The sequence below is a fragment of the Schistocerca piceifrons genome, chromosome 6 (genome assembly GCF_021461385.2).
Source record: "Schistocerca piceifrons isolate TAMUIC-IGC-003096 chromosome 6, iqSchPice1.1, whole genome shotgun sequence".
NCBI classification, from domain to species: Eukaryota; Metazoa; Arthropoda; class Insecta; order Orthoptera; family Acrididae; genus Schistocerca; species Schistocerca piceifrons.
The window spans coordinates 197,809,898-197,830,571 of NC_060143.1; the positions used below are offsets into that span (position 1 = coordinate 197,809,898).

At 37.2% G+C, this 20,674-nt stretch overlaps 1 protein-coding gene across 2 annotated transcripts in view; it reads right to left on the bottom strand.

The window, feature by feature from the left end:
* Positions 1-20,674, bottom strand: part of LOC124802648 (serine/threonine-protein phosphatase CPPED1-like) — a 143,056-nt gene that overhangs the window by 40,509 nt on the left and 81,873 nt on the right. For both annotated transcript variants that reach the window (XM_047263552.1, XM_047263551.1), the window contains one exon: positions 17,414-17,552. In XM_047263552.1, coding sequence (XP_047119508.1) covers positions 17,414-17,552 — 139 coding nt within the window. The remainder of the gene's footprint in view (positions 1-17,413; positions 17,553-20,674) is intronic.

A 20,674-nucleotide genomic window follows, 5' to 3' on the forward strand; every position in this document is an offset into this window, starting at 1 on the left:
ATTAACACTCTACATCTTTATTCTTCATGCCTACATAGTTGCAGCCATCTGCCAATAGAGAGCTCAAAACTGTGGAGTGTAACACTGCAGTGTGTAACGTAACTATGTCAGTGCATGAGAAACAGTGAGCTGTAATCAGGTTTTGAATCTGAAGAGTTTGTGCACACATGGAGCACCCTCTCGTTCAGCATATCAGTGCCTGACCATACACACGCACAGCAAATCTGCAACAATCCGATGCCTTGGGTTCACTGTCCAAAATCATACTCCATACTGTCCTGACCTGGCCCCATCTGATTTTTATCTGTTTCCAAAACTTAAGGAAAACCTTCAAGGACTTCATTTTGACAGTGATGAAGCAGTGCAAGCTATAACAACGTCAAACACCCTACAGTGATGGTATCAACAAATTGTTCTCTCTTTGGGAGAAATGTGTTCATTGCCAGGTTGACTACATTGAGAAATAAACATGCAGGCATGCACAATAAAGATGTAGAATGTCAATAATGTCTGTTTCATTTAAAAAGGTTTAAAGGATTTTTAAATAAAAAATTCAGAGGCATTACCTTTAAGTTCGCCCTTGTATAGATTGAAGTCCTCCTACGGTTTCTGTCTGTAAGTCCGGCCTAAGCTCAAGAACTACACAGATTTTGACATGGTTCTCATTAATAGGTAAACTGATCCATGAGAGAGGTTTGTGTATACATTTCCAAATATTTCATGCACATTTGTTGAGCTATGATGATTAAAGTCTCCTGCTGCTGCAAAAACTATGCTATTGTCATCTAGCAGTGAATGGCAGAACTTGAAATCTGCACAGGCTGTGCTTCCCAGTAGCGGTAGCTTGTGCCAACTTGGCACTGCAGTTGGGCAGCTTTATGGCTGTCTCTGAGCCCACAGAGCACCCTTGCCATTGTCAGCACAGTTTTCTTCTCTAAATGCAACATGCAATCAAATGCAGAGGGCACATGTTGGATTTTTATAGGATCTACCATTTGCCTCAGGAAGTACCACTGTTCTGGATTCTGGAGTATATAAGATGCCTTGATTCATCCAGCTGCAGCATCACGCCAGTGCAAAGTACTGCTGCCAGAAGGCTGGTACATGTTACTGTTGACTTCCTCAATGATTTTGTGATGTGGGACGTATCAGATATTAAGCTGATAAAAACAGCTTTTTTGTGTAAAGTTGTTGTTTAAGAGGTGTGTAGTGAAATGTGGCAAAAGGTCTCATAGGAAATGTATCACTAGCAATGGTGTCAGGGCTGTAACTTGCACTGAACTGGAGCTGTAGGTGGACAGACAGGGCAGTGCAGTAGCCCGCAGGTCCCATCATTGCCACAAGATGTCACTCTAATGAAATATGGAACAGATGACATTGATGTCTCCTGAGAACTTTCCTTTCATGTGCTACTTAAATATGAATGTGATGAATTCAGTCACCTTATGATGTTCTCTGAATCTGAATCATAATTTTATGCAGTGGCCCATAAACAAAGTTACCGCTACACAAGACAAGTTGTTCCTGCCGTAGATGTTTAGTGATACTCATGCAAACCTGGGTTGGGTCACTACTATCAGTATAAAAAGATCTGTTACTCTACATCTACACAAATAATCTGCAAACCACTGTGAAGTGCATGGCAGAGGGTATTTATCATTGTACCACATGTTATGGTCCCTGCCTGTTCCAATGAGGTATGGAGCATGGGAAGAATGACTGCTTAAATGCCTCTGTGCACCCTGCAATTAGTCTAATCTTATCTCTGCAGTCCAAAACAATGAACTTATTAACCAACTGATACAAACTTGAGAAATAAAAAACACAAATCTTACTCACACAAAGCTGACAGCCATTTTACTCCATACCTTACTGCTTCTAGTGTCAAAGATGGAGAACTGCAAGTCAGTTTTGACAACACTGAAAGCATTTTATGACAGTTAGTCAACACCAGTAAACTCCAGTTCCTTAAAGAATCAAACTTCCTTGTATGAAACAGCTTTGAAGTTGTGATTACTTAACAAATGAGTTAATGTGTTAAATATTTGGTGTTCAGCATATAAGTGAGAAAATGTCTAGAAAAGGTTTGAAATTATGTTTAAAGTTTGTGGAAGTCATTATGTACTCACATTACGATACACTGGATGGTATAGTCTGGCTAAATTGTGTAAAAGATAGTTTTTCACACATCTCAATGTTTATGACATCATATCTCCTGAACTGCACATCATATTTTATTTTGTAAATATTTATTGTGTATTCTTGTTTTCTGACATGTTCCACATCCCAGTGGATCTCCTTGCTATGGACCAATTGGAACGAAAAGTACATCTAATCTAATCTAGTAAATTAAAATGTTATGTCTGATGTAGCAGTTTACCTGCACGAACAGTGAAAATGTAATGTGGGATAATTTTTTTTCCTTTCACCATTTTGCATGAGGTGTCAGTGAGAAAAAGTATCATAAAGGTCTGAAGTTTGTTGGAAGTTACCAAGTGCTCTCATTCTCAAATACTGGATGAATATAGTCAGGTTTTTGCTCACAGTGAGTTACACTGCCTCAAGACTCTAACTGCAGTACTTGTCTTATCATGTCAAACCTTTAACATAGGAGTATACTTCTCAATGAGCAGATTATGACAGCATTTTAAATTTTTAAGTTTGGCGAATAATTACATGAAAAACTGAAAATCAAATATTTGTTGCCCCTGGAGGCCATTACATAGGCAACCTGTAACTGGGATCTCTAGATCTTGTCAAAAGAAAGTAAGCAGTAAACTTAAGTGGATTATCCTAAGAATAAAAATTTCTAGTGCCAGCAAAAGGAAACTCCACAATGGGTTAAAATCTAACAGTAATCCAGATTCTGTTATGTGTGTCTAAATGCTATAAAGTTGCAGGAAATTCATAGCTGCAGCTAAAAATATGGCCTACAATACTTTCATCCTCCAACACAGTAACATGTCAAAAGCAATGTGGTCAGTTGTTTGGTCAGAATTAGGACCCAAAGTTAAAAGTGAGATTTCGAACATTAGATTTGAAAATGACACTGCAGTAAACGCTGCTCAGATGTCAAACTGATTCTTAAATGTAGCTTGGAAAACAATCCAAACACATCTTTAAAAAACCACCCAAAGGGATGTGGAAAATTAAATTTTGTCTTTAAAAAACAAAGCCTCATCAGGGTGGGATGAAATACCCACATCTGTACCGTATTTACTCGAATCTAAGCCACACTTTTTTCCGGTTTTTGTAACCCAAAAAACCGCCTGCGTCTTAGAATCGAGTGCAAAGCAAACGGAAGTTCTGAAAAATGTTGGTAGGTGACGCCACAACTAACTTCTGCCGTCAAATATATGTAGCGCTACACAGGCATGCTTTTTGCCGTCGAATATATGTAGCGCTACACAGGCATGCTTTGTAGGCACAAAGATAAATACTGGCGCAAAAACCTCTGCATCAGTAAATAAATTTAAAAAAAAAAGGTGGAAGACGAGCTTTTTTTCTCCACCCCGAGTTTCGACCACTGCATTTTCATACATTATCCAATGTAGTAAATACAAATTCCGTATTGATCATCTTCGAATGTAGCAGAATTTCAATGTACTACGAAAATCCGACTGGCAAGACTGTTTGGGATGTTTGTCAATATGGCCAACTCTACGTTCTGAATTTTTTCCTACCTCTGAGAAGAGATGGTTGCTAATAGGAACCTGATGAAATGTGAATCACATGCAATATTCTCTTCACCATAAGAGTAATATGAATATAAACATTTTGCCATATACTCTTTCGTGTTTGCTGCTATCGCATTTAAATCATGTCTGCCGTGTCATGTTTATATTCGTATTATTCTTATGCCTAATAGTGATACTGTCAGAAATGAAGCACGGCAACTGACTAGATTTTTAAATCTAAGATGACTCTAATTTCTGTGCAGAATTTGATGTACTAAAGAAGTGGCCGCAAAGATTTTCAAACAGACAAAAATTTTCGCCTAACTCTTGTTCAGAACATGTTCTATCATACGCAGTCTATTATTTGGTTCTTGTTGATCATTATCAAAGAAAGCAGCAGTGTGAGTAACAACAAATAAGTCTCTTGCCATTGTTTCGCTAATGAAACGATTCCTCCTTTTTTTTTTTTTTTTTTTAAGTGATGGTAGCGCGCGCAAAAGCAAGATATGCCGCGAGCGGCGACAGGCCGTAAACACGCACTTCAGAATGCGACAAACAATGCATGACAGTACAGTAATGAATTTTCAGCTTAGAGTGACGTAAACACCTATAACAAAGAAAACGGCACTTATCAGATCGAAGCAAAATAGGCAATCGATTCAAACCAGACGAAGCACGTGAAAAAGGAAGGGTACCCGTATAAATAAAGGACGGATCGCCTGACGCATAGCAATGGCTACCTGGTAAAGCTTAACTGCTAAGTTTACAACTCGAACCAAACTACTGTAGCTGTATCGTCATTCATTCGACCTAAATTGTTTCTCATATTACAATGGACCAACTTTGTTTCGACTTGGAGGTGCGGCCTAAAACTTTACTTTCCCCTTGAATTTCGAGTCTCAAATTTCAGGTGCGGCTTAGATTCGGGAATTTTTTTTTTCCTTGATTTCAAGTCTCATTTTTCAGGTGTGGCTTAGATTCGAGTAATGTATAATATCATCTGACAAACACTGTCAGTTATCATAAACCAATCTTTTGAGCAGGGATGTTTTCCAAATGTGTTAATATATGCTGAGATAAAACCACAATTCCAAAATGGATCGACAGAAGATATGGGAATTACCAACCTATTTCTCTTCTACCAGTACTTTCTAAAGTGTTTGAAAATATTGCAGCTCAACAAATTCAAAAATTTCTTAGTGTAAATGAATTTTTTTTTAAACCATTTGGATTCAAACAAGGGAAAAGCACTGTAAATGCAATCAATTAGTTTATTCAAAAGATACACTCCTCAATACATAAAGATAGCAAGGCCACAGGAATATTCGGTGATCTGACAAAAGCTTTCGATTTAATGAACCATTCCTTACTTCGACTCAAATACCATACACACAAAATCAGAGGCACTACTTTACAATAGTTCACCTCTTACTTAACAGATAGGAAACAAAGAGTAATTATATATTCAAAATTACTCCTCAAACTGGAAAACAATTGGTCAAGGAGACCCGCATGGTTCGATATTGATCCCCTACCTGTTAGTTATGTACATAAACAACCTACTATTTGTTACTAATGCTGATTCAGTTTTATTTGCTGATGATACATCAGTTCTACACTGAGGTGATAAAAGTCATGGGATACCTCCTAATATCATGTTGGACATCCTTTTGCCTAAAGAAGTGCAGCAACGCAGTGTGGCATGGACTCAACAAGTCATCTGAAGTCCACTGCAGAAATACTGGGCCATGCTGCTCCTCTACATCTATACTCTGCAAAACACCGCAAGGTGCATGGCAGAGGGTACGTCCGACTGTACCAGTTATTAGGGTTTCTTCTTGTTCCATTCATGTATGGAGCGCAGGTAGAATGACTGATTGAATGCCTCTGTGCATGCAGTAATTATTCTAATCTTATCCTCATGATCCCTATGTGAGCAATACATAGGAGATTGTAGTATATTCCTAGAGTAACCATTTAAAGCTGGTTCTTGAAACTTTGTTAAGAGACTTTCACAGGCTAGTTTACGTCTATCATCAAGAGTGTTCCAGTAAAGTTCCTTCAGCATCTCTGTGACATTCTTCCATGGATTAAACAAACCTGTGACTATTCATGCTGCCCTTCTCTGTATGTGTTCAATATGCCCCGTTAGTCCTATTTGGTACGTGGTATGGGTACCATACATTTGAACAATATTTTAGAAATGGTCACACGTGTGATCTCCTTTGTAGACTGATTGCACTTCCCCAGTATTCTTCCAATAAATCAAAGTCTACCATATGCCTTACCCACAACCGAATCTAAGTGATCATTCCATTTCATATCCCTACAAAGTGTTACACCCCAGTTTTTGTGAGAGTTGGCTGATTCAAACAGTGACTCACTGACATTATAGTCAGAGGATATTAAATTTTTTGTTTTGTGAAGCACAAAACTTTACATTTCTGAACATTTAAAGCAAGTTGCCAGTCTTTGTGCCACTTTTAAATTTAATCAAGATCTGACTGAACATTTACAGAGTTTCATTAAGATAGTGCTTCATTACAGATAACTGCATCGTCTGCAAAAAACCTGATTTCACTGTTAATACTGTCTGCAAGGTTAATAACATACAACATGAACAAGGGTACTAACACACTTCCCTGGGGCACACACTAAGTTACCTCTACATCTGACAATGACTCCCCATCCAAGATAACATGTGTGTCCTCCTACCAAAAAGTCCCCAATCCAGTCACAAATTTCACTTGATACCCCATATGATTGTACTTTTGGCAATAAGTGTAGGTGTGGTACTGAGTCAAATGCTTTTCGGAAATCAAGAAATACTGCATCTACCTGGTTGCCTTGATCCAAAGCTTTCAGTTCGTCATGTGAGAAAAATGCGAATTGTATTGTATTGTATGCTGGTTGGCATTGAGATGGTCATTCTGTTCAAGACACTTCATTATGTTTGAGCTCAGAATATGTTCTAGAATTCTGCAACAAATCAATGTCAATGATATTGGACAGTAGTTTTGTGAGTCACTTCTACTACTCTTCTTGTAGGCAGTAAGACCTGTGCCTTTTTCCAAAAACTGGCGTAGATTTTTTTTTTTTTTTTTTTTTTTTTTTTTTGAGGGATCTATGACAGATTATAGTTAGAAGAGGGGCTACCTCAGCCGAAAACTCAGTATAGAATCTGACAGGGATTCCATCAGGGCCTAACACTTGATTCAATTTTAACAGTTTCAGCTGTTTCTCAACACCACTGACACTAATACTTATTTCAGTCATCTTTTCAGTGGTGCCAGGATTAAATTAGGACACTTTTCCTGGGTTTTCCTTTGCAAAGGAACATTTGAAAATTGAGTTGAACATTTCAGCTTTTGCTTTTCTACCTCAATTTCAGATCCTGTCTCATTCGCCAGGGACTGGGCACTAACTTTGGTGCCACTAACAGGCTTTACATGCAAGCAGAATTTCTTTGGGTTCTGTGAAAAAATACTTGACAATATTCTGCTACAACAGTCATTGAAGGCATCACGCATTGCTCTCTTGACAGCCATATGCATTTCATTCAGCATCTCTCTATCTATAGCAGTAAGTTTTGTTTTATACCTTTTACACAATAATCTCTGTCTTTAGAAGTTTCTTTACAGTGACTGTGTACCGTGGAGATTCCCAACCATTATGAAGTGTTCCACTGGGTACATAACTATCCAGTGCACGGTCAACTATTCTTTTAAACCTGAGCCAGAGTTCCTCTACATGCTCCTGTCCTGTGCTGAAAGTTTCAAGTTCCTTATTGAGATTTGACACTATTTATTTCTTATCTAGGTTACTGAACATATATATCTTTCTGATTGGCTTAGTTGTCCTTTGTACTTTGGTAATCATTGTTGCCACAACCATGTCATGGTCACTGATACCAGTTTTGATGTTGACATCCTCAAAAAGATCAGATCTGTTTGTTGCCATTAGATCCAATATATGAGCGGGGTTCCTAACTATCTATTATAGATAGTTTTCCGAGAAGTTTCAGAGGATATCTTATCATGCCCACACTAACAAAACTGTAATTTTCCCCAGTAATTGCTGGATGATTTTGGTCTCCACTAATGATTAAAGTATGATTGAAGAACTTAGGTACAAGTGAACTGAGACTTTCTCTAAAGTTTTCGGTTACATCAGGAGATGAGTCTGGTGGGCAATAGAAGAATCCAACTATCAGTTTATGCCCACCCCTTGTACTGAATCTTGGCCAAACAATCTCTCATGCAGCTTCAATTTCTACTTCAGTGGATTTGAGTTTCTTGTCTACTGTGACAAATACACCACCTCCATTTCCCATTTGCCTCTCCTTTCAATGTACACTTAAATTCTCCCCAAAAATCTCACTATTATCAATTTCAGGTTTCAACCAGCTTTCTGTAACTAGTATTATGTGAGCATCATGGTTTTTCATGAGCGCTTCAAGCTCTGGCACTTTGTTGTGAATGCTTTAGCAGTATGCCATTAGGATTTTAATACTCTCACCTGTGGAAGGCATTTCTTTCGCTTTTCCTACAGCTATCATTATCTGGATTGAGTGGAGAGTTGCCTAATCTAAAAAACTCTTGTGTGCACCCAACACACTGTCTGCTAGTTGAGTAGTGTAGTGCACACCTGACCTATTTCGGGGAACCTACAGCTCTCACGCCTATTGGGCAATTCCGGGAAGTAGCAGCCTAGATTGTCACAGAATCTTCGAAGTCTCTGGTTCAGTCCTTCCATTCGACTCAGAATAAAGGCCACGATCAGTTCTGGGGACAATGCTGCAATTTGTGAGCTTTGTTGAAACTCCATGCACAAAGCTGGCCTCAATCTTCTCTGACAGTCACTGGAATAACTCAACTATGATCTAGGAGCCCAGACAACAGGCATCATTTGTTCCATCATGCACCACAATCTGTAGCTGGTTGCATCCTGTCCCCTCAATGCCTGCCAGAATAGCCTCTTCAACATGTTGAATGGGGCCCCCAAACATACACACTGAGTGCACCTGGTGTCCTTTCCTGTCCCCTGCTGAATGTTCTTGAAACCACTCATTACTAATTGTGGCCCAGTGACATAGAACATTGTCATCCATAAAAATTCCACTGTTGTTTGAGAACATTAAGTCTATGAATGGCCATAAATAGTCTCCAAGCAGCCCAACATCCAGAGGACCCAGTCCATTCCATGTAAACACAGCCCACACCATTATGGAGCCACTACCAGCTTGCACAGTGCCTTGTTGACAACTATGCTCCATGGCTCTGTGGGGTCTGCACCACACTCAAATACTATTAGCTCTTACTAACTGAAACTGGGACTCATCTGACCAGGCCACAGGTTTCTGGATGTCTAGGGTCCGACCGCTATGATCAAAAGCTGAGGAGTGTTGCTGCAGGTGATGTCATGCAGGCACTTGCATCAGTCATCTGCCCATTAACAGCCAATTTCATTGCATTGCCCTAATGGATATGTTCGTCACATGTTCCACTATGGTTTCTGTGGTTATTTCACACGGCACACAGTGCTGGTTGTCTGTTAGCACTGACAACTCTACACAAACACCGCTGCTCTTGGTTTTAAGGGAAGGCTGTCAGCCACTGCATTGACCGTGTGAGAAGTAATGCCTGAAATGTGGTATATTTGGAACACTCTTGACACTGTGAATCATGAAATATTGAATTCCCTAATTATTTTTGAAATGGAATGTTCCATGCACCTATCTCTAACTACCTTTCCACGTTCAAAGTTTGTTCATTCCCGTCGTACGGCCATAATCTAGTCGGAAACCTTTTTACTTGAAACACCTGAGCACACATGATAGATCCACCACCGCAGCACCCTTTTATACCTTATGTACACAATACTAATGCCATTTGTACAAGTGCATATCACTATCCCATGACTTTTGTCATCCCAGTGTAAATGAAAATGAGGTGTCTGAAAGAATTCCGGAAAGTGTCATACATTCTTTAGAGAAACTTTAATCTTGTTTCCATCAAAATGGAGTGAAACTTGTAAGTAAAACCAAAAATGATGCAATTTGAAGCCAAATTGTTAGAACAAAGAGAAATAAAGGTAACATGCAATGATCAGGATGTCACAGAAGCAAACCATGTGTAGTGCATAGGCCAAAATACCAATACAAATTTAAACTGGAAGGTGCACGTAGAATGCTTAGCAAACAAACTTAACAGCCTAGCTTTTGAAGTGTATATTTTGTCAGGTGGCACAAGCAGAAATCAAAAAGACAGTCTATCACTCTTGCTCTGAGTCAGTTAATCAGTATGCAGGATGTTCTGGAGAACATATTACAAAAAAATTACAAACATGTTTGTTTACAAACAATGGGCATCATGTCAACCACTGTTAAAAAATCTAAAAATAGTGTCTCCTGTTTCCCTTTACATATATGAGGTACTGTTGTTCTCATATAAAATAATCAACATACAGTTAACTCTCCGTTTTGACCACAACTACAGCACTCACTACAGAGAAAATTTTGAAGTCCCGAAACACCATTTAAAACTCTACACCCAAACACCAGAGTACGTTTCAAGATTTTAAACATGGCTGCAGCAGCAACTGTTAAAATTCTTCACAATAAAGGATGGCAGCCAAAAACAGTTGCAGGATAGAATTTTTTTATTAAAAAAAAAAAAAAAAAAAAATTCTATCCTGCAACTGTTTTTGGCTGCCATCCTTTACCAGAGTATGTGAGATTAAAAATTTACAATAAAATAGAAGGCAGTAATATATTTAACATGGAGTTAGATTCACTGAAAATATTAGTCTATACCTGTCTAGTGGAAAAATGTTATTATTCTATTGAAGAATCCTTTGAGGACAATTTTACAGTTTGAACAAGGAAATTTTATGCTTACTTTTGTATACTGAATTCTGTAGTATCTAACTGTGTAGCAGTATCTCAGAAATGTATATAAAATAATGCAAAAATCCTGATATGTCTCCAATACATCAAATCAAAAATGATTTGATGTTGTATGTTATGAGATGAATAAATCTACTTATTTATCACGTGCACATTCACTATGTTAGTAATTTAGCAATACAGATCAGTTCACCAGTTTTCACCCATCTAAAGTACCAGATTGGCTGGAATATTGCAGATATTCTCTCTCCATCTCAGCTGCAAATCAGGCTATGTTTATAAAATGTAAGTCCACAGATTTAAATGCTATAAGAGCTAATAATACAATAGAAAAAGAGATGAGACATGGTAGTGATAGTTATACTGTGATAGTTATACTGTGACATCTGTTGGCTATTTTCTGGTTTGTAGTGTTTCCATTAGGTCCCCTACTGACAGCTGATTTACTTTCATGGTAATTCACAAATCTCTCCAGTTCATGTTCACCGACAGTGCTATATCAATAGCAAGTTTGCATAATATATATTTGATCAAAAATTACTATTAGGGTTCAGTGAAGTGAGTTATAGATTTGTATTGCAAATGTAATGTTATTGTCCTACATGCCTTGAAAAAGTCCATAAATATTTGTAATTATTGTCTGTTCCTTGTACCAAAAACATTGGTAATATTGCACATAGTTCCAAAGAGTCACACTATGTTGCACTGAAGTACTCACGGATGCCATTTGCAGTCAACTAAACAAACTCTGTGTAAGAGCAAGCATTTGTATAAATTTAATTTGAAAAGTGATTTAATTAATCATGAGTTTACTTTCCTCTATTACCTAACAAAGTTTCATACCTGTAGTTCTAACAAATTACCTGGACGTAGGCAAGAGGCCCACATTGCTACACTACACATTGGCTTGTTTATACTGCACGAAGACCAGGTGTGGAAGTCAAAGTGAATGGACATTTAAGTGACATACTATTGTGGTGCCCCACATATTATTTATTAATGGATCACTTCTTTTTTTTTTTAATTTTCATTTTTTGCAAAAAATTGTGATGTGCATTACAAGCACAGTAATTTTTCAAATAATGTATATCACTTCTGGACAACAGTTCTGCAACGGCATATTAATATTATAATGAGAACACTTTCTGTAATTTTTTTCCATTGATACTGAATTGTGATGAATGAGTGTAAGCAAAACTCAGTGGATGATGTCTAACAGCAATATTGTGTAATTTTAGTGGAATTCTTAGGGAGGTAAAGTTAGTAACTGCTTTGTTAAGGTGTGTATGTATGTAGAGATGGGAGAGCTGTTATCAGGGTATTGAGCAAATCCAAATAATCTTAAAAAAAAACTGCACCAAGTCAATGATTAAATCTGATCAGTCTATGATTAATAAATTAGCCCACTGAAGTTTTTATTGCTGAACTGTAATTTATCATGCCTATCTACAGCTAAGTTAGCCTTTTAACAGTGTGTCAAGGACCTACACTGCAATGATAGGAAATGCAAGTGGCTTGTGTAGGCAGAACTATATTAGCAAAGAGAGAGAACTTTTGATGAAGATGTAAATGGGGAGCCATACCAATGAAGACATCTACATGATCATGATGCTATGCACGACAGCAGAGAACCACTTATTATAATGCTTCCCATTACAACCTGTTATCTCAAGAAGAAGAGGATTACGTAAAAACGGACAATTATGACAGCACAGATAAAATCCTTTCACCGAGCTTTATCAAAGCTGTAGAGAGATTTGGAAACTTTTCATTGCTGTTAAGCAGTGCAGTAGACCAGTATGCATTTGTCTGGCATGAAGAACTTCAAGATACGAAATGAACAATCCACAAACAACAATCTGCCTGTGATCATCACATCTGTGCAGACAGATCATTGCATGTGGACAGGATATTTTTTGCAGATATCAGATGTACAAAAACCTGTAAATTGGATTCGGAGATTTGGGTAAAATTGCTCAACTCTATGGGCACAAACCACATCTGCACACACAAATTGTAGGAAGTGGGCAGGAGATCACTGCAAATCTGGTATGCAAAATGTGTTTGAGTCACCTGTTTGTTTAGTCTAAGTTTCTTATCTGTTGTGCACAATAAATTTTAAAATGGCAGACACACATCAGTGCTCTAGAGAGTTCACTGCTGAATTTATTAAAATTTGTAAGAGCCAAGGAGTACAGCGATTGATATAAGAAGGCAGCTTCTTAAAATTCTTCAACAAAGAAAAAATGAGCAGTTCTCCCTGTGGCAAATGGGGAAACAGTAATAAATAAACAAAAATCATTGTGGACTGTTTACTGCAAAGAGCTAAGCAAAGGAACAAAATCCTTATGTAAAGTGTGGTTCATATTAGAGATGAATTATAAAATTCACTACCACAATGCTAGAGTAATACTTCACAGATAAACCTTCAATCTGTTCAAAATTTTCCATATTGCAGCACAACAAAGTTTCCTGTAACTAGCAGGATATTTTAGAAAGATTATCTCAAATTACTCTATATAACTGCCACACCTCTGAGTGATTTCCTGTGGAATAATCAGGAATATAAGTTTTAGGAAGAGCAGAGGTGAACATTCAAACTGAACTACATACATGTAAGCAAATAAAGCAGTGGAACTGTGTCATTAGAAAATCTCCACACGATGACAAGTTCCACATAGTCTCTTACATGAGGAGAAAACACCATCTCAAGACAAGAAATGCAGTAGTTATGAGCTTGAAGCCTTGGCTATTGTTAATGCTTTAATGAAATTATCAGTGTATTTATTAGGAATACATTTTAAAATTGTAACAGTCTGTGCTGCATTGCAAAAGAACATGGATAAGAAACACCTGTTGCTAAGAACAGTAAGGTGGGCTTTAGTCCCACACAGTATTCCTACACCACTAAACACCTATCTGGTTCTCAGATGAAACATACAGATGCTGTAAAACACTGTGTAAATCAACTGCATGTTTTTGCTGATAGTTTAATAGCTAGAATGAGGAAGGTCCAAGAATAGAGAAGTACTACGGTTTCACGGCAATCAAGATCCTTCTCAGAGAATGACCTTATGAAAACTTTTTAATGCGATATGGAAGTCTTTCCAAGTTTATTTATTTATTTATTCATGCAAAAAATCTTTCCTGATTGAAAGAACAAACACAAAACAAAACAGTAACACAACACAGTAAAAACACAGTATTCTTTCAGTAGATACATAAATTTTAGCCGTATCTACAAAAGAGCTTTCATTATTTGCAGTAGCTGCACTGTCTTGTTTCAAATCTCTTGTATCTCAAATGTTCTAAAAATTCTGCTGCTGAATAGAAACAGTAATCTAATATGAATGTCCTTAGGGTTTTACAAAACAGTGTGAATGATGGTATTATTTTTACCTTATGTGGAAGTACTGTAAATTTACAAACCAATGTTTACTGTGGAAGTTTTAATTTCTGTCTAACATACTTACAGCATGTTGCACTGCTCATATAGTTCTGTTCTGGTTTAGGAAAATGACTGAACTAAGTGTACCCCAGAATACAATTCCATACAGTAGGATGCTACAGAACTGAGCAAAGTAGGCACTTCGGTCAGTGTTAAAACTTGCTTTAACAGATAGCAATTTTAGACTGTAACATATTTTATTCAGTGTTTCAATTATTTTGTTTGTATGTGTATGCCATTTGAAGTTATTTTGAGGCCATATGCCTAAAAACATTGTTTCCAAAGAACATGAAATTTTGTTGGAATTCATTGTCACCTTTTAAACAGAAATTTAGGAATGTTGTTTTTGGTGTTTATTGGTAGTATATTCCCCTCAAACCATCTTATTAGCTATGCTGTAGATTTATTTACAGATGCTTGTAGCTGATTTGGGATGTTTCCTGTAATTAGGATGCTTGTGTCACCTGCAAGCAAAGTATTTGTATTTGATTCAATGTTTAGGTCCAAATCATTTATGTACAGGAGAAAGATGATTGGAGCAAAAATCTATCCTCGAGTTTTCTATTAGTTCATGTTTTATTTGTATTTTCTGTTTCCTGTTGTCAAGTACAATGTGAACCATTTTAGTGCAGTGCCTCTAATGCCATATACTTTGAGCTTGTCCAACATTATGTTTGTCAAACGCCTTACTTAAGTCTAAAAAGAATGCCAGTGGTACTTTGTTTATTGTCCATTGTTTGCAGAGTATTGTGTATAAAACCATAGATTCAATGATGGAAAATAGACTTAGCTGTCCCACACACTCTGCAATGTGAAATCATCAAATTTGCACATGAGAAAGGACTTAAACAAAGTCAAGAGGATGTAAAACAATTTTTTAAATAGCAGATTTGACTGACAAGGTGAAAAGTGTAATCTCCAATTGTGTACAATGTTTAAATTTGAGTAATAAATCAGGAAAGAAGGAAGGTTTTGTTCACCTCTTATTCAAAGAAAGAAGGTCATTATATACACTATCTGATCAAAAGTATCTGGACACCCCTATGTAATGCAGAACTGACCACCAGATGTCAAGAGAGGTGGATAAAAGCAGGCATGGTGCATTGCGTGGTCAGTAGAGAAACCTGAACAGCAAGTCATTGGATGTAACCTGAGTAACAAACCCATCAGGGGCATTTCAACCTTTCAAAAGCTGTCCAGGTCGACGGTTGGTGACGTGATTATGAAGTGGAAATTCAAAGGAGCACTCACAGTAAACGTAAGACCTGGCACACAGGACTGTTCAGCATTGCAGAGGTTGGTTGTAAAAAATCACATTAAATCAGTGGAAGTAATCACTTGTGAGTTCCAAAGTTCTACCAACACTGACTGTACATTGGGAGTAAAAAAGAGGTACAAAGGTCAAGCCGTTCCTCATAAGCCACACTACTCTATAGCGGTGCTTGAGATTGTGTAAAGAGCAATGCCACTAGATGGTGGATGACTGAAAATGAGTTTTAGAGTGATGAATCACACTATGATCTGAGGTAATCTGATGGAAGGGTTTGGGTTTAATGTCTGGAGAATATTACCTGCCGTCACGTGTGGTGTCAATATTGAAGTAAGGAGGAGATGGTGTTACAGTATTGATGTGTTTTTCAAGATTGGGGTGCAGCCTTCTTATTGCACTTGGGAAAACACTGAATGCAGAAGGAGGTGAACACATTTTACAGCATTGTGTACTGTGTACAGTAGAAAAACAGATCATATATGATGAATGATTGAACCAGCTTGAAAATGAACACAGTCATGAAGTAGCTTCAGTGAGACAATGGTTTGTGGACAACAACATTTCTCAAACAGACTGGCCCACCCAAAGTCCCAACTCAAAGCCAATGGAACATCTTTGGGATGTTTCAGAATGTCAGCTTCATTCCATACCTCGGCTTGCAACATCATCTCGTTTTAGATCTTGAGAATGAATGGGCTGCCATTCCTTCACAGACATTCAAACTCCTCACTGAAAGTGTCCCCAGCAGAGTTCAAGCTGTGATAAAAACAAAGGACACACATACTCCACATGTAATTCCACTAATAGGTGTATAGAAACTTTTGATCAGAAGAATACTTATCACAGAAATTTCGTTGGACCCCTTCGATCAACTCACAAATGATACAACCACATTGTAAATATCACTGTTGCATTTAACACGTTTACCTGGTGGTATCCTGTAAAGACAACAAAATTGGCAGAAGCAGTTAGTAAGTTGGGGTAACAGTAAACTTATTTTAGAAATTCAGTCCAAGTAATTACCAATAGACAGACTTGCTTTAATTTTCGTGAATTTGAGGAGTACTGCAGGACAGAAAAAAAAGTGAAAATATTTTAATAACAAAGGATTCCCTAGAGCCAATGGACAGATTGAGAGGATCAACTCTATTCCAGCCACAATCATCACTATGCTTGGTATTGACAACCCTACCAAATGGTATAACGTAGTACCATCAGTTCAATGTGTCAGACAGTCAACATACTGCAGAAGTGTTCTGAAAACATCATTTGAACTTTTGATAGCAGTTAAGATACACACAAAGACTGATATGACAATATGTTCTGGATTTATGCATCTCTGGCCAAATGGCTACTCATCATACAAAGAGAATATCTGAGTTGCATTTAACTGTTCTTTTGTTGCTTTGTCCTGTCCATTGTTAGAGTTTGTAATGATGAAAGAAAGAAAATGTTAATATGTAAGTCATGTTTTGTATTTTAATGCACTGCAGTTATTAATGTATTTAATTTTTACTTTTATAAGGATTGCTTCTCGGATGGTGTTGTTTATTCTCATATGAAGCGTGTATGTGCTGCAGCCACCTGAAGTTCACCTGTTATGGCTCACAAAGCTGGTCACTATTATGCCTGCCAAGGAATGTAAGAAGATTCACTTCAAGATGCCACACAGCAGCTGCTCTTTGTATCTTAATTACGGCTTCCTTCATGTTTCATTTATTTAAGTTTTTACAGGAAAGGTATGTTCACCTCTTAGTTAGCTGCATTTAGTGAAATGTAATATTGGTGAAGGAAAATACAAATTTATATCAGCAAAAATAATGTTGACTAAATTTTACATCACAATGATAAAAAATTAATATTTTTTTCGAGTTTGCAGCCTTTTTATAGAAACGGTCACTGCACCTGCAATCTGAAGAAAAAATGTTGAGAGAAACAATACAAAACAACCCCATGGTATACCTTCAATAACTCTGATTAAGTGTCATGATATAACTGCAGCTTGTGGTTGCTTCACATTGCATAATCTTGTTTCCAGTGAATGGAAATAAAATTAGACCTTTTTTCCATTATATGAAACATTAGAATTCATGTGATGACATAACACTCACATTTTCATTGTTTCTTTAGTAGGATGGTCACCAACATCATGATTCCCACAAACACAAACCATAGGTATTTCAGGGTTCAGCTTGCTGAATATTCTTTTGAAGGTTGCAATTTGCCTTTTGTATACATCAGGATCACCACCTACATAAATTAGTTGCATGAAAACCATAACAGCATCAAATATAAATACGTTAGCCAGATACAAAAACTGCAAATATGAATACACACAAATAGAAAATTAGCATACTTGTCAAAATATAGGTATTTAACAATGTATGCAAATGTGTAATATTAATTTCTGTTAACATAGATTATTTATTATGTTCCTTTCTTGGAAATGAATACAATTTTCTGGATGGTACTCTTACTTAAATAAATATCACTTTTAATTAGAAGACATATTCAGTCACAAAAATTGACAATATTATTCCAACAGTTCTCTTCATTTTTTCTTTTCTCCCACTGTGTACACCTATTACTGTTTCTTCATATCTACTGGCTCTGAAGGCAAAAGTTAAACTACATAATCTCACCTGCATAGTCCTTTCCACTCCCCCCCTCAACAGCCTACCGATGCTGCACCCACCAAATACCATGCATACTGCTGCAGGCAGCAATACAGCATTTTTCTCCACCCTTTCCCTGCTATCCTTTCTCTCTCCATGCCCCACATCTCTCCTGCACCTGCCACTAATCCAATGCGGCCATGGCTGCTACTCACTGCAGTTCGATCTCAGTACCCAGAGACAACAGAGGTGATTTTTGTGTGTGTATGTGTGTGTGTGTTTTTCTAAATATGAAGAAAGACATTTTCCTACAGCTTAGTCTGCTTCCCACTCTAGTTTTAAATGTGCCTGTCTCGTACTCAGTGCCTTCTTACGTGGTACACAGGCTGTATTATGTAAAGGATAGATTGCTGCTCACCAAAGAGGAAACACAGAGTCGCAGACAGGCACGATGAAAAAGACTGCTGTATATTTCAGTTTTTGGCCAAAAGGCCTTCTTCTGGAATAGAAAATGCACACAGAGTCACACAGGCTAAAGTGTACAGCCGTTCTTTTTGTTGTGCCTGTGTTTGATGTAGCATCTCCTTTATATGGTGAGTAGCAATCTATCTGTTTCATATTATTATTATTATTATTACAATTCCATCCTGGACTCTCCATTGTTTGATACATAGTCTGTTCAATCATAGATGCAGATACTGTCAGTTTAATGAATTTATTTAATATAAACTAAATTTGTACAAGTAAATTCTTACACAGACATCTCGTGTCAACCAGCCTGCGCAATGGGAGAGGTAATGAAGCTCTGTGATCAAATTTCTATCATAACCCTTTTCAAATGCGCACAACTTCTGTCTTCTAATTCAGTGTCTGTTTTGCATTAATCTATAAACCCCAGATGAGATCATCTGGAAATACAATGCACTTGACACAGTAAACAAATAGGATCAAGAAGAAAATGTCTTTCTGGTACACAGATGGCACTGACATCAATGATTTTTGTAGTTATATTGTTGCATGAAAATCATTCAGAAGTGTCACTTTAATTCAAGAAGAGTTTTGTTTTCACACTGTGTTGTGTGTTTCATTCAAACGGATTCAACAGAATACTGTGCCACAGTAAAATTCTGTTTTGGGAAGATTATCACAAATATAAGCTCCTACAAGGTTCTTTCATTTTCACCTGATAAGAAATGGGTACATAGAGTTCAAAAATGGCTATACTTCTCTTGAAGTTAACTCATGTATAGAACATACCAAAACTGCAACCATAAAGGAAAACACCCAAAAAACGCACTACACAACACAGTATTGGACGACTGGCAATAAACAATGGCTGAAACAGCTTATGATAAAGGCATATCAAAAGAAAAGAATAACTATGAGAAATATTAATGAAAAATCTGCGGCTCATTTGTTGAACGATAAGCAACAGAAAGTGTGAAACTGAATCTCTCAGCAATGTTCAGATTGTTTCGAAATAAACATTTTGGAAACAAACTGATTTTGTTCAGCAATTTCTTGCTGTGAGTAAGGCAATGGGTTCACCACTACACACCAGAAATGAAAAAAAAAGGTTAGACTTTAATGTCACATTGAGCTCATGGTCATTAAAGACTTACCCTAAAGGAAAAAATCAGATGTGTTTTTTACAGGAAACAATCTTGACATCTGCAATTTAGGGAAATCATGGAAAGCCAAAAACTGAGAGCCCATACTGGGATTTGAACCAATGTACTCCCAAATGCCAGTGAAATGTATTAACCAATACACCCCTTTGCTTGGTCCCAGGAATAAAACAACAATAAAGCAATGAAGGGAAGCTAGTGGCTAGTGGCCTTGCACCAAAAGGAGCAAAGTCATCTTTATCAGCTAGAAATTTTATGTTAGAACTTTACAAGATGCAAAAAGATTCTTCTTACTGAATACACTGCAAACGGTAAAGTAATATGTGACAGATGCTACGTAAGTCTCTGGAACAAATGAGATTAAAAGAAAAAGAACATGGGAATACACTGAAATGTCATCAGGACAATGCACCTAGCCACAAATGTATCATAGTAATGGGAAAACTTAGAAATTAAGTATGAATTATTAGGTATGAAGTGCCCGCCTCTGCAGCTGAGTGGTCAACATGCCTGAGAACCATGCGAGGGGCCCAGGTTAGACTCCCTGCTGGGGCAGAGATTTTCTCCGCTTGCAGATTGTGAGTTGTCCAGTTCATCATTGATATTCAAGTCACCAAAAACTTGCACCAGGCAGCCAAACTCTCCAAAAGGGAACTCTTGGCCAAAATATTCCATATACAGATATGATTTCAAGTATGAAGAATGAATTACCAGAACATCCACCCTTGAGTCAAGATGTGGGATCTTTTTATCTCGATTAATTCTCACAAGTGAAGAAATTTGTTGATAGAAAAAGTTTTGGGTCCAATGAACAGGTTCTAACAGCTGTAGGTAAGCGTTCTGCAGACTTCCCATAATCACATTTTAAGATAGAATCTGCTCACCACAAAAAACTGTTGGACAAAGTGTACCGATCTAATGTAACTCCATTTTTAAATAAAAATAATCATTTACTTCCAGGCAGACACATTTCTGCGCTTTCTCACATAAAAAATAATTTTTTCTGTTTCTGGAGGCCTGTTTTCAACCATTCTTATCATCAAAACATATTATGTAACACTCCATATAGTTGTTTCATTTTCTAGGACTATAAACTACAGCCAGCTTACTCGCTTTCTCAATCAACATT